Source organism: Zychaea mexicana (assembly GCF_025766255.1).
Source record: "Zychaea mexicana strain RSA 1403 chromosome Unknown BDB00scaffold_91, whole genome shotgun sequence".
Classification (NCBI taxonomy): domain Eukaryota; kingdom Fungi; phylum Mucoromycota; class Mucoromycetes; order Mucorales; family Lichtheimiaceae; genus Zychaea; species Zychaea mexicana.
In genome coordinates this window covers 84968-99103 of record NW_026516754.1, presented here as the reverse complement: position 1 = coordinate 99103, position 14136 = coordinate 84968, and the positions used below count along the sequence as shown (strand labels likewise).

The window sequence follows — 14136 nt, the reverse complement described above, 5'->3', positions numbered from 1 at the left end:
TAGATATACCAACTTGTTGTTTAGACGGAACCGATTCTATAGTTCTACATATCATGAAATGATAAGAACATTACCGATAAGAAAATATCTTCTATATATGCAGCGACTTTGAGTAATACTTCTTGTTTTGTTACACTCAACTTTTACTCGCACTTTTTATATCCTTCATTCCACCTTCTGTTTATTATATGGATTCCCAGTATGAAATTGTCCATAGAAGAACGATCATCAGCATCCTAGTTCTTTTGATTGAAGGCTACGTCTTTTTTTTTCTTGCGAATAATGACGACGACGATATCAATCAACTCTCCATGATCAACACTGTTTTGCCAATGTACTGAACCATTTTTTCTCTTGATCATATCCTTTCAGCTGTATCATCGCCACTACATTTCCGTGTTATGCAACGCGTCAATCGAGTTAAAAATACGACATACTGGGAAGTTACGCATCCAGCTCTTCCGGACACAGATGGACCAGGTGGTTTCAAATCGCATTACCATATGAAGCCAGCCATTTTCAATGCCCTCGTAAATATGTTGTCTCAACATCGATCGTATCAATTTACAGCACAAAACGCCACACCTGTGTTCATCCAAGTCGGCCTGATAATCTAGAGATTTGCCAATGCTCATGTCAGTTACTGTATGGCCGAAACTTTGCTTGGTACATCGCATGGATCCTACAGGAATTTTACCAAGCGATTTTTGGAGGCAATGGCCGACTGTCAAGGTGGTATAATCCGATGGCCGACCGGAAATGAAGATATCAAGGCAACCGTTGAAGGGTTTCAATATGGAGAGCTTGGACCAACATTTGAAGTTGGACCTACTCACCTCCCAAATGTACTCGGTGCTTTGGATGGGAAGCTCGTTTGAATCTTCAAACCAGGTGACAGTGGTGATCGCTTTGTCGACAGAAAAAACAACTACTCGTTGAACATGGTTGCCATTTGTGATTCAGAAAAGCGATTCACCTACATCCATGCAGGGCAGAGTGGTAAGGCATGACATGTTAATGTAATTATTTTAGTTGCTTTCTTGGCTAATATATACGACTTTAATACTATAGGCCGAAATCACGATTCAAGAGCCTTTCAAGCTACTGCTTTTTATGACGAACTTCTTTCTAACCCAGAATCCGTGTGCCCAAATGGAACATTTATACTTGGAGGTAAAGAACAAATTGTTTAGCATAGACCATCGTTGAAATCACGGTACATATTTCTGACATTCCATTTTTTGTTCGTAGATTCGGCATACCCTTTGCTCCCGTGGTTGATAACACCATTTCCTGATGCTCAAGCACCCCGCCACAGTGACAACGCGCATTTCAATTATATTCATTCAAGAATGCGTAACGTTATTGAGCGGGCATTTGGTCAATTGGTGTGCAGATGGCGTTTTCTACGTAACGAGCTGTATTTGCTGGATGTAGAATCAATGACGATGACGATTGTTGCTTGCTGTATTCTGCATAATTTATGCATTGATCACGACGATCTTCATGCCGAAAGCACATTTGTACCTAATCCGATAGCCGATGATTTGCTTCTAGAGCCACTCGAAGTTTCTGACTCTATCAATGACAGTGGTCGTGGTGCGCGCCGTATCGCTACGCAACTGCGAAATGAAGGTGTGCGGAAATGTAATGAACTAGTACAGTACTTGCACGAGAATCGGCGTAGCGATCGTGAGAGCTTCCGTCAATATAATTGCCATTATAGATGCAGATAGAAAATAAATATTTCTTCATAACTAGTTATCTTTTGAGGCACTTGATTATATAAAAAACCCAAAGGAAAAAAAACTTTATAGAATTAAAAATAAAAAATTAAACAAAAAAGATTCCACATCTTGTCAATAAGTTGCTTCATTAAATCTAAGAAGCTCTGTTGTATGTGTTGCTGTTGCTGGTGGCGCCTTTCTTGAGCTTCAAGGATTTCCTTATCTTACTGATCGAGTAGCTCGATCAGCTGTGATCTTGCTTCCTCGCTCTGCTGGTTGGCGGCATCAATCCACTCAAGCACATCTTCATGCCGCAATTTTGCAGGAGTCAATCATCGACGTCTTGTGGATGGCTGCAGCATGCTGTTGGTTGCTATTTGTGTATCGGCGCGACGACGAATGCCTCGGAAAGAATCGAACTGGAGTTCAGGATTGAACCTCAGGTCATCCTTCAGTAATGCATGCATATCATCGTATAAATACCAGTTGTCTATGTCACTGGACCCTTCAGTCTGCCAATGGCGTTCGGTAAAGCACGAATGGTAACGACTACACATTCTTCCCCACTTGGTTTTAATGGCGCGCTTGGTTCGTACATTACCGAAAGTTTCGACAGTACTGTTACAGCGCTTTGCGTTTGAAACTATAAAATTTCTAGGGGGTGTAATATAGAGATGAACACTGGTGCGAAATACCGTATTTGATTGGTTGGAGAATAGAAATGATTCGTGATAAACAGACTCTCCCTGGTGAGAAATTAAGGGCGTCTAATGGCTCACTTCCTTTTTTTCCATGGGCGATGGACGCTGTCTAAGAACGCATCAGGCTTATTTTCATAGTATGAATCAATCTTATATTCATCACAACAAAATTTCATTAAACAGAGGTCTTGCCTCACGGCTAACTTCCTTTTCCCCGTGGGCGACGGAGGGCATTCAACAGCACACCGCGCTTGCTTCCCCGACACCAATCGAGCTTTTTCATCCATAACAACAAGACATTCAATAAACAGTGTGACATGTTCCACTAGTACGCAGACCAATTTTTAGAGCTTCAAAATCTATTTTGTGACAAGGCTTTCTGAATCTACAGTGGATCAATTCCTTCCTTCATCTCATTCTTTTTTTTTTCGTCCAACAGGTAAACTCGCATTGCTGGCCATACCAGCTGTACTACTATAGTTCAAGCATGAAGACTGAAAATTTTAGCAAGTGCACAAGCGATGTATATGACCTGATGCATTTCATCATAGAATTTATTCATTAGCTGGTGAGAGTGATTGCTCTGTAACAACTGCACACTGTACAAAATGCTCTAATAGGTGGACAGATCATTTTTCCCTGGTATGGCCTACTCGAACATTGTAGCAAGCTAAAATCACTTTTAGTATGAAGCTTCCCGAAGCAGGCGTGCTGTATGTAGCACCTTTGAGTGGTGAATTTATTATGTGGAAGGAAGATAGGAAGTCTGAGAGTCAGGATCTCTGATTTATATGTAGAATCAACTTTGCTACAGCAGAAGAGTGATAATACGAACGTGATTTACTGTAACCAACATCCACGTCCAGCTATACTATCGTTTCTAATGACATAATTATACTGTTCCAAAACGTGTTTTATATAATCTAGAGGGTGAAATGTATTGGTATTACAGTAAAAGTAGTAAAAGGAAGAGAACTAAAATCAGGGCTATACCTATATAATAGGCTGCTTTGCTAGGCATGCAGGAAAGTAGGATTGCGAGTGATCGACCCAGTGTTGGTAATCGGTTTCGGTCACTGTAAATGCTGCTTTTTCGATTCGTCCAATAAGGTCATCTTCAGTTGTCAGTGGTTTTTTTGTAACATGGCCCTTGATCTTCGACCAGCATTCTTCGATGGGATTTAAAAATGGTGAATATGTAGGGACAAAAATTATGCGATGGCCGCCTCTTTTGATTGCTTCTTCGATCTTGTTCCACTTGTGGATCCTTGCATTGTCCATAACTAGGCACATGTTTCGAAAGCCCAACTCCTCCAGAATGTCCACCAAATCGTTAATGAAATTAAAAAAATGATCGCGTGTTGTACCGTGGGCCGTTCTTTTCCATTTACGAGATGACTCTGGTGTCGTTTGCTTGTATTCTTCTGGTAGTGCATGCCTTGAAAGCAATATAACGCCTTTGCTCAACATAGCGCCAATAATACTGACGTTGATGGATCGCAGTGCTGGGACAGTAACAGCTGCTGGAGTGCCTATCTTTGACCAAGCTGAAGGACGTGCGTATGCCTTCGAGAACCCACACTCGTCAATGAAGACACAATTTGTACTATAAACGATTCCCTAGGTTTTTAGGTCAGCAACAAAGGCAGCTCGCTCGTCAAGGCCCCTGGTGGAATTACGGTCGGCAGGTATTCTTTTAGTGCGCTTCAAGGGGTATTTGAGTTTTTCTGTAATATGCCGATATACAGCACTTTCACTAATAGTAAGATCTTCAATATAATTTTAGCGATGTAGACTATGCAACACGTTTACTTATACATTCTGTTGATATTTTGCTAACAAACCTTTAAAAGTACTATATAGTTTTTCATGCACGTCCTTCACAGCTATAGTGGGACACTGGTCAATCTTGGCTTTGATAAAAGCGGAATGTAGGCCGTTCAGCTTTTTGTTGTTTCCTCGTTCAACATCGGTTGCTGGTAGATATCCAGGGAGCACCTTTCTGTCATTTGCTGCTTCCTTTATGATGTTGTATGCCGACGCTTGTACAATACCAGCCTTTGCAGCAGCTGTACGAACCGGATCACCTCGGTCGATATAGAGATTGACGAGTTGACCGACTTGGCGTGCAGAATATTTATAACGCGTCCATGTATAGTTGACTGGCTCTGAAGTCATGATGATATCGTCGTCGAGTGTTGGTGCTTCATCGATGTCCATGTTACCAGCTTCGCCTGCGTCACCATCCTCAGGGACAACAGTCATCCTGTACACGGTACGAACACATGAATCTGCCTCAGTTTCTAGGCCGTCGCGCACGTAGTAATCACCATCTGGTTGATAGTGATACATAGTGATAGTAGACTGTGAATCAGTAGCGACGGTAGCAGGTTGTTCTTGTTGCATGTTGTGATCCTTAATACTAACGATAACGAGTTGTTTAGAAAAATAGATAGAAGTGAAGAGTTGTGTATGTTCAAATGAGAAAAAGAGAGACTATATATATCAACTATAAAAGTGCAAGGCACTTTGGCCAAGAACATAGCATTGGCCATGTAAATAAGCCAGTAATGTGTATATGGTATGCACCTACCAGTCACTTGCAGCAAAATTGAACTTCTATGTAGTAGTTCATCTGCAGTAATAGAATCACGTTCGTATCATTTCATGATCACTATCTTAATTTGTTGCCACTAGTAACAATGAGAATAATTGGATGAATATATTTTGTTACAGTGCTATTAGAGCACATACACACTCAATCTAAAAATACAACAGCGTATTTGATAGAGGGAAAATCATAAATAGTATATAGGTATTGATCACAATTATATACATGGGTGGCACAAGCAGCGATGTGCTGGAAGTGCTACATGCGCACAGACATGGTCGTTAAATATGAGTCTAAAAATTTCTGGAAGACTTTTACAACTATGGATAATAGAGATATGTACATCATAATAAATAAGATTAAGATAGAAGCCATAAAATATAAACAGATCATCAATCAAAGGGGGTGCTCAGATGGTATGAAAAAGGGGGTGATAGATTTGCTACATACACTGTCTATGCCATACTGTTTTTGTTACCTTAAGATTTTCACGATTTGATACACACGTGCTATTGCATCTCGAAAACCATTTACGTACGATCATATGCTCGTTGAGCAGATTCTATTTATTACCCTCTTGTCATCAGTATACCTTTCTTTTGGCAAATGTCAGTCACTAGTGGACTGTTCACTTCTCCTTTTTTGTATGTGTTCTTTCTATGCCAGTTCGCTCTGTGCAACTATAGGGTACTATGTAGTTTGCTTAGAATGCATTTGAACTATAATTTTATATGCCAGTACGTCCAATATGGCGATTTATTTCGATATATATATCTATTTAAAAAGATTATTCTTCTCTCTCTGTTCTGTTCATTTTTTTTGTTTCCCTTTTAGGTTAATTTCTCCTGTGCAAAACGATAGTCCTGCTCCTGTAAAGGAGATTTGAATCGTTTGCATAATAGATTTTCTGCTAGTATACATATAATGCGTGTTATAATCTTTGCATGGCGCACCATTTATGCATTATGTTTGTCGGATCAATGATTTCGTTTTATTAATTTATTCGCTCTGTACGAATGGTTATACATCTGTTAGTTAAGTTCATTCTTTTCCTAAAAAAGACTATCTGTACAGACTATCTGTTGCATTCGTTTTGATATATGTGCTCACTCGTTTAATATGTTGGATCACGCATTCGCTCTGTTCATTTCGCTTTTTAATTATTTGCTAAACACTTTATTACATTTGCTAGCTTCATTCTCTCCTTTTACTATTGCGTTTCATTAGCTATGTTTGCCCCCTGTATATGTTACATTTTGTAATGCTTGCTTGCATGATCATTAAATTCGTTAGATTCGCTCGCCACATTCATATCATTCGTTAGATTTGCTTGCCATATTCGTTTCATTTGTTAGATTTGCTCGCCACGTTCGTTTCATTTGTTAGATTTGCTTGCCACGTTCGTTTCATTTGTTAGATTTGCTCTCCACGTTCGTTTCATTCGTTAGATTTGCTTACCATATTCGTTTCATTTGTTAGATTTGCTTGCCACGTTCGTTTCATTTGTTAGATTTACTTGCCACGTTCGTTTTATTTGTTTGATTTGCTTACTACGTTCGCTTTACTACTATTATGATGCTTGTTCCATCGATCATGTATGCTTCTATTATTATGGTTATTCGTTATATCTATTCATTCGTCGTGTTTTTTGCATTCATTCAACGTTATGCTCGCTCATTCTATAGCTATTCTTACTCCATTTAGCCCCTTTTAGATTAGCTCCATGTTTTTTGGGCTGCATGGAGTTTTCTATACGATCTAGTTCCCTGATTTGTTTCGTAGCACACAACAGAGTACCACATGGAGCTTTGCTGCTGTAATTCGTTTTGACAGCATGTTATAATAACAGAAGACCATGGTTGCATGTATCTTTCCGACCTAATAGCTATTTTAAGCTCAATAATATTAAATTAGATAGTGCTCCAATACATTCGCTGCTGTATCATGGATAACAAAACCAACTTCATATTCGACTGATGCTAATGCAGTAGCCACCATTCAAGGAGAACGTACATAACCAGAAAACTTCTTTATCGATCATAACAGATGGATCGACCATGCGACGAGTATTTACTGCATACAGTTTAATATGATTTCAGATAACATTTTTACATAACTACATACCTATTATATTTTTTTTGTTATACTATCTGCTATCCAATTTCCTTTTGACGAAATCATCGATCTCTCCTATGCACAGTATGAGGCGCAACCACACGTATCGTCGTACAGACAATGCCCTTGTAAGCTTCTCATTAGTAGTACAGAGTGTCCGTTAGCGCTGTTTCTGATGTCGCATCGTCAGCTCGCAATATATTAAGGAACCTCGCATTAAGGAATCTTGCTGTGTTTTATGCAATTTCGATATAAAAATCCGGCAAATTTGATCATTCAAGCCCGTTAAATGTTTTACATTATCCATACGCTTATTTCTTTGTCGCTATATATCATCAACATAATCTTCGTCATTACCTACCGTCAAGTAACCAGTAAACGTATCATGGAACGCATATTGAACGACCCAACTATGCAGAGTATGATTGTAGCGCTACATATACTTCTGTTATTACTCTAATTAACCCGGTGATATTAACTGCATTTATTAATAAGGATACCTAGAGCTCCGTGAGGAGTATATGTGGGACAACCCAGGTGTTCTCGATGATTGGGATGCCCGCCGAAGGTTCGACTACACAGGCCGCCTACCAGAAAGGCAACGAGCGCCCCTAGGTACTCCACACCGCCGTTGCAGGGTAATCTCTTTAGAAGAAAGGGGAATGATGATACATTTGTATCAGGCTGGGCACACAATGAAAAGCATAGCCGAATACATTAAAGTGTCCACAGCCACGGTGCATTGGACATGGCACAGACGGCACAGGTTCCTTTTGGACCTTGAGCAGCAATACCGGCACCAACAACAACAAAATCTCCCAGAGCATGACAGCGATGCAGCTATTTCTGTTCGATTTCAAAATTTACATTTATCCAATCCGCGTAATTTTAGCTTTTAATAAATCTGTACTTAATATCTGTGATGCCAAAACTTGTTTAATTCTTTTTTTGCATGGAATAATGTGCTTACTATAATCGTAGACTTTGTGACGTAAAACCGTGGTATCAAGCTGTACAGTAGAGCACGGACACTCTATCAATATGTAAATCTCAATGATAGATGCGCTATATGAGCACAATATTCATGATGTATATGCAAACACGTTTCTAGAACATATATAAACGCAGTAGATTTTATTGATATACTAAGACAATCTATCAACAGCATCCCATTCCATTAAACATGATCTCTACCACTTTCTACTAATACTACGAAGTCAGCAAAAACACCTATCTGTGCGAAACCAGTGCTACCACCTCGACCTCTGGTGACGATGCACAAAATATTGCTATTGATATTGACCGCACCAATGGCAATGGCCAAAACACCATGGCTGTTGACGACATCTCACGCAGCGATAATAGCGACGACTACGATTTAACGTTCGAACCTATTGTACCAGCTGACCACGTGTGGCCGTTGATCAAGTATACTCCTCATCAGGTGGCAAAGATGATCGGTTTGGTGGAGTATAAGAAGCTGTCCGTGCGAAAAGCAGCCGAATTAACCAACATCAGTAATTCGCGCGCCCATCAGTTGTATAAGCAACACAAAGAAGACAGCAGTGTGACTCCAGGTTATAAGGCCAAGAACCAGATAAAGAGACTGCACAAGATCGACCTCACCGACGAACAAAGGCAAATCGTGGATTTCTACGTCAAAAGCGTAGCTGACCAAAATGCAAACGTCGTAAAAGTCAAGGATGCGTAGGATGATCTGTGCCAGCAACTAGAAGGTGAGCTATTTATTACAACATGCAACATGACTTGAATACTCGTTTTATCATACTAATACTACAAATTTAAAAGGTTTAAAAATTAGTCAAAAAACTGTCAAGGAGCGAATCCAGCAAACAGTTGCATTCACGCTTGTACTACCACCAGTCCCTCCCTACACCGCCACCGGCGATATTCTGGAAAGTCGTAGCAAGTTTGCCGGTGAGCTGATGTCCTGTAGTCTAGACTACATCGAAGGCTGCATGTTCATCAGCAAAGGAGCGGTTGTCATGTCGGAGACCTTGGTCGTTGAAGCATGCACAACAAGGTCTGATGCCAAATCCTACGATTTGAACATCTTCTTGTGCCTCACTGCAGGGGGTGTTCTGGCCGTTTCCCAAGAGGCAATGGTGGCTGAAGCTCAAAGGAAGCAGCGACAGATGGAGAAGGTCGGCAAGGCAAAAGGCACTGCTCCGGACCACTTAATCCAGTTTACCAGTGAGGTTTTCAAAACCATCAGTTAAGGCGAGTTTCGATGCAGTGTTGTCATGGCAAACAGACACTTGTTCCGGGAAAGGCCGTTTGTGAACGCGGTGCGGAATGCAGGCCATTTCCCACTTTACATGCCCAACAATTCTATGTTCCTTGACCCGTGCCGTCCATGTTGGGAGGCCATCCAATCGCGCATACGACGAACGCCTTTGACGGATGAAGATAGCTTGGCAAGCCATATTAAGGAAGCCGCAGAGACGATCACAGCTGCAGAATGTATTCGTTGGGTGAGCGAAGCCAAGTCGTATATCGATTGCTGCTTAGCAAAAGAGCAAATCCAGTAGGAATGCTATTATGTTTTTTCTGTACCCATTACACTCCTTTTTTATGCCCTCCTTTTCCACTTCTTTCTTCATGCACGCTAGTTGTACCTATGTCAACTTATTTTTTTCCATTCCACTCTTTCACTATGCACCTGTCCTTCTACACTAGTTATACTTATGCCAAACTTTTTTTTCCCTGTGCTATAAATATTATATTTAAGTAAAAAGATGCCCTTTGAAGAGTCTAGATACCTGTGGCAAAAATGCACTTGCTAGAATTTTCAGTCTTCATGCTTGAACTATGGCAGTACAGCTGGTATGGCCAGCAATGCGAGTTTACCTGTTGGATGAAAAAAAAAAGAATGAGATGAAGGAAGGAATTGATCCACTGTAGATTCAGAAAGCCTTGTCACAAAATAGATTTTGAAGCTCTAAAAATTGGTCTGCGTACTAGTGGAACATGTCACACTGTTCATTGAATGTCTTGTTGTTATGGATGAAAAAGCTCGATTGGTGTCGGGGAAGCAAGCGCGGTGCACTGTTGAATGCCCTCCGTCGCCCACGGGGAAAAGGAAGTTAGCCGTGAGGCAAGACCTCTGTTTAATGAAATTTTGTTGTGATGAATATAAGATTGATTCATACTATGAAAATAAGCCTGATGCGTTCTTAGACAGCGTCCATCGCCCATGGAAAAAAAGGAAGTGAGCCATTAGACGCCCTTAATTTCTCACCAGGGAGAGTCTGTTTATCACGAATCATTTCTATTCTCCAACCAATCAAATACAGTATTTCGCACCGGTGTTCATCTCTATATTACACCCCCTAGAAATTTTATAGTTTCAAACGCAAAACGCTGTATCATTTGTAAAGTCTGAAGCCGATGGATCTATTACTGTTGCTGCTGCTGCTGATGATGATGATGTCGCTTGATCGTCGCTCGAAATACTGCTCGGCTCGACGACAAGGGACGAAGGTGCTGGCTGCTGCTCGTCTAAAGACTGTTCACTTTCTTGAGTGCCATCAGTAACAATTGATGGTTGAGGTGTACACTCTTTCTTGAAATCTTCAATGATTGCATCCTATGTGCGGCCGCGATGATTGTTGTCTCTTGGATGCGTAAGCTCATCATAATGCTTAGAGACTGCGGTTAGCAACGCCCTTTCTTCAGCCTCAATCCAGTGTTCAGGGGAGCTTTGTGTCGGTACGGAAGATTGAGCTACGGTAGTGTCGTTGTTGCTTTCGTTGCTTTGCATGCTGCTGTTCGACTAGGTATTGGCTGTGACAACAGGAGTGCTACTTCGATTGTCGCTACTATTACCATGACCACCACGACCGCCACGACTGCCACGACCTGCGCCACCAGGATTAACACTAACAATTGAGAGTTCACTTGGGATGCCATTTTGAGAAAAAAAAAGTTAATTACTCATCTTCCTGCTGAACGTACCTTACTTTTATATATAGCCGAATCGCTTGTGGGAGAATTACAGACAGTTATCACAAGCTGTTAGGAGGATTGCAAACGCAAATCATAGTATCTTCACCTTCATGATAGAATCTTCACCTATCTCCATCATGCAATAATAGACTACTATCTGCCGCTTTTTTTGCAACTGGTGTTTTAGTTTTCTATCAATATTCACAGTTACATGTATCATGCTGCTGGATACAGCCGTAACTGTCAGTTATACATCGGCAAAGAAATCAGAACCCTTTTTGAAGTATAAGATGGTCATATCTAAGGGAAACTCGCATCGATTTTCACTTATCGTTGATATCCGCTATCATTACCCCTTTTAGCAACTGTGATCTCTTAAGCAAATGGGTCGACACATGCACATTTGGAAATAGCCATGGTTTCACAGTGGGATACAATTTTTTTTTATTTCTTCCAAATTTCCATTCTAAAAATTGTGTGTCGATGTTGACTCACATTGCTTGAGAGTACCCTCAGTCTTACGTAAGTCAAAAGCAGCAAGCGTTGTTTCAGGAATGGGCTCCAAGTTTTGTCGTTTAATGATGGTTTTGATCCAGGTTACTGCAGTGAAGAACGACTGCTTTTCCTCAGGAATATGAGTTTGTTAAACCCTACAAAAATCCCTAAAAAAACACTTACCTGTGATGGATCCGATCATAGTTGCTAGAATGATCTCATATCTGTATGGATTATTGTTGCAAGGTGAAGACACAAAGGCTGGATGCTGTGATGGCCGATCCACAAGGTACAGTAGGTCATTGTATAAGAAATTAAAAGTATATTTTGATTCTATCTAATGCTGTATTGACGTGCATCCCACAATAGCATCCAATCCTTTTGGTTCACTGCCTACAATATCGTTTCGTATTAGTGCAAAGTGCAACTGATCATATATATATATGTGTGTATATGTATGTGCTGTACAATGTATGGATCGTGTTTGTAACATGTGATGTAGGGTATAACATCAACACAGTGCAGAACCTAAAGAAATAAAAAAGCAAATATACAAGTGCTAGCTTTATATACCACATATTTGTTCCCTTTCATAGCTTGTCAGTTCTCCATCAATGAGACAAACCTTAAGTGTCAGCAGTACTTGTGGATACTTGATACAGTAGGTGCGGCAAGGACGAGTTGAGAGCAGGCACAAATATCCTTGCTGCACTCTACAAAGAATAAATGGACGAAACAGACCCTCACCCTGACCTCTTCCTTTTCTATTAACTAATGAGTCCTGATTCCTATAAATGATTGAGTTCAAATGATCCAGCAACGATGCTGTAGCCAGAAATGCATTCACAATGTGGTTTTTGAAATGCAAATAAGAGCAAGTGTGTGGTAGTTGTTTTATCGTGTTCTATAAAAGCAAGGAGAAGAAGGCTTTTGCAAATTATAGCAAGTCATTCAAGCTAATCGGTTGAATAGGATGGGTTGTATACTAATGCCAACAATGCTGCTTCAATTAATCCCTTGAAAATGAGTGTGTCTCAACAATAAATACGTTCTATAGATCATTAAGAAAGCAACTGTCGTGTTTGTTGTTATTACTGCATTATCTACTATTAAAAGAGAAGTGGTCCTTACGAAGTTACCCTTTTTTGGTAATTCGGATGGCTAAGCCCCGACATTTTTTTTCAACTGCCCTAAAAGCTTTTTTGTCTTTACACTGATTCCCTACTTCAACTTCGGTCTTTTTCTTACAAAATGAATTCGCAACAAGTATGTCGTTAGATTAGCTGGAATTGTGTTGTACCTTATGTACCTTACGATATCCAAAAGAAAAACCTTTGTTTGAAGAAAAGCGAATAAATATTAAATATGTGTATTCTCGGCTAAACAGCAAAACCAACCCGAAATTCGCACCTGTGTTTGCGGTGCAACCACCCATTCAACTCGACGCCATCGTGATTGTCCTTTGAATGAGCGTAATGTGCGCCGTAGACTTGACAATGTATGCTTCTTTTCATCCGTATTGGGAAATTAGCGAAATGCTTAGACGTGCGAAGCGCTTTAGGACGTGTTTAGGGTTTAGAGGTTGGGGGTGTTGGGGGGAACGTCCCGCAAAGTCGTTTAGATTACTACATTTTTTGTGTGTTATGATTTCCTTGCTCTGACCAATTTTACGTGTAGGATCCTTTCATGTTTGAGCAACCTGACACTCAAGATGAGCAGCGTCGACCCTGCCCCCACTGTGGATCAACCACGCACCAACGGTCTTCGCATCGCGATTGCCCTGCCAATCCGAACAATAGATTGGAAAGCGCTGAAGCGACTGGTATGTGTTAGAACGCTGTGTTTGACTAAGGTGTCTTAGTGTATGCAAGGTATATACTTATGCATGAATTCTAGATTCTCGGTCCGATGATGCGCCATTAGCAGAACCTGTTCGCACATGCTCAAGCTGCGGGGCACCTGGCCATTCGCGACGAACTTCTGAAGAATGTCCTTTCAATGAAGCAAACGTTCAGTCTGAGCATGGAGCACAGTATAAAGTTGCGTGCACTATTCCTTTCGTCGCTGAGAGTGTGTTCGGTCCCAACATTTGTTTTACACCAGGAGACAATTTCCATCGACACGTTCTTGCTCGCATGAATGCTGTTTGTACGTTTTGTCAGGCACGTATGTGGATTGAGGAACGAATCACAAGTTCTTCAGTCTCGAACCCACGTTTCAGTATTTGCTGCACACACGGCAAAATACAGTTACCCATCCCTCGCCATCCGCCACAAGAAATCATTGACCTTTTGACCAATGGAAATGATACTAGCGACGATTTCTTCACCAATATTCGCGCTTATAACAACATGTTTGCATTTGCGTCCATTCGAGCAAACTATGATCGCAATTTAGCTGACGGATCGCAAGGTGTTTCAACTTTCCGCATAAATGGCACGATGTACCATTGCATGGGTGCTTTACGACCAGAGCAGCAGCAATCAGCCAACTTTGCTCAAATATATTTTGCCGATAC

The 14136-nt window shown here is 40.8% G+C and overlaps 2 protein-coding genes across 2 annotated transcripts; both read left to right on the top strand.

Annotated features, from left to right (window-relative positions):
* Positions 1 to 8484: 8484 nt before the first annotated feature.
* On the top strand, positions 8485 to 9394 carry BDB00DRAFT_791220 (uncharacterized protein; the record flags this gene model as incomplete). Its single annotated transcript, XM_053121025.1, has 2 exons — positions 8485 to 8861; positions 8977 to 9394. 2 exons carry the CDS (start codon positions 8485 to 8487, stop codon positions 9392 to 9394), a joined length of 795 nt encoding a protein of 264 aa, XP_052975536.1.
* An 18-nt stretch (positions 9395 to 9412) lies between these two features.
* On the top strand, positions 9413 to 9706 carry BDB00DRAFT_770991 (uncharacterized protein; the record flags this gene model as incomplete). The annotated part of the gene is made up of 1 exon (XM_053119927.1): positions 9413 to 9706. A coding segment is annotated over one exon (294 nt), but the record flags the coding sequence as incomplete, so codon positions are not given.
* Between the last annotated feature and the right edge of the window lie 4430 nt (positions 9707 to 14136).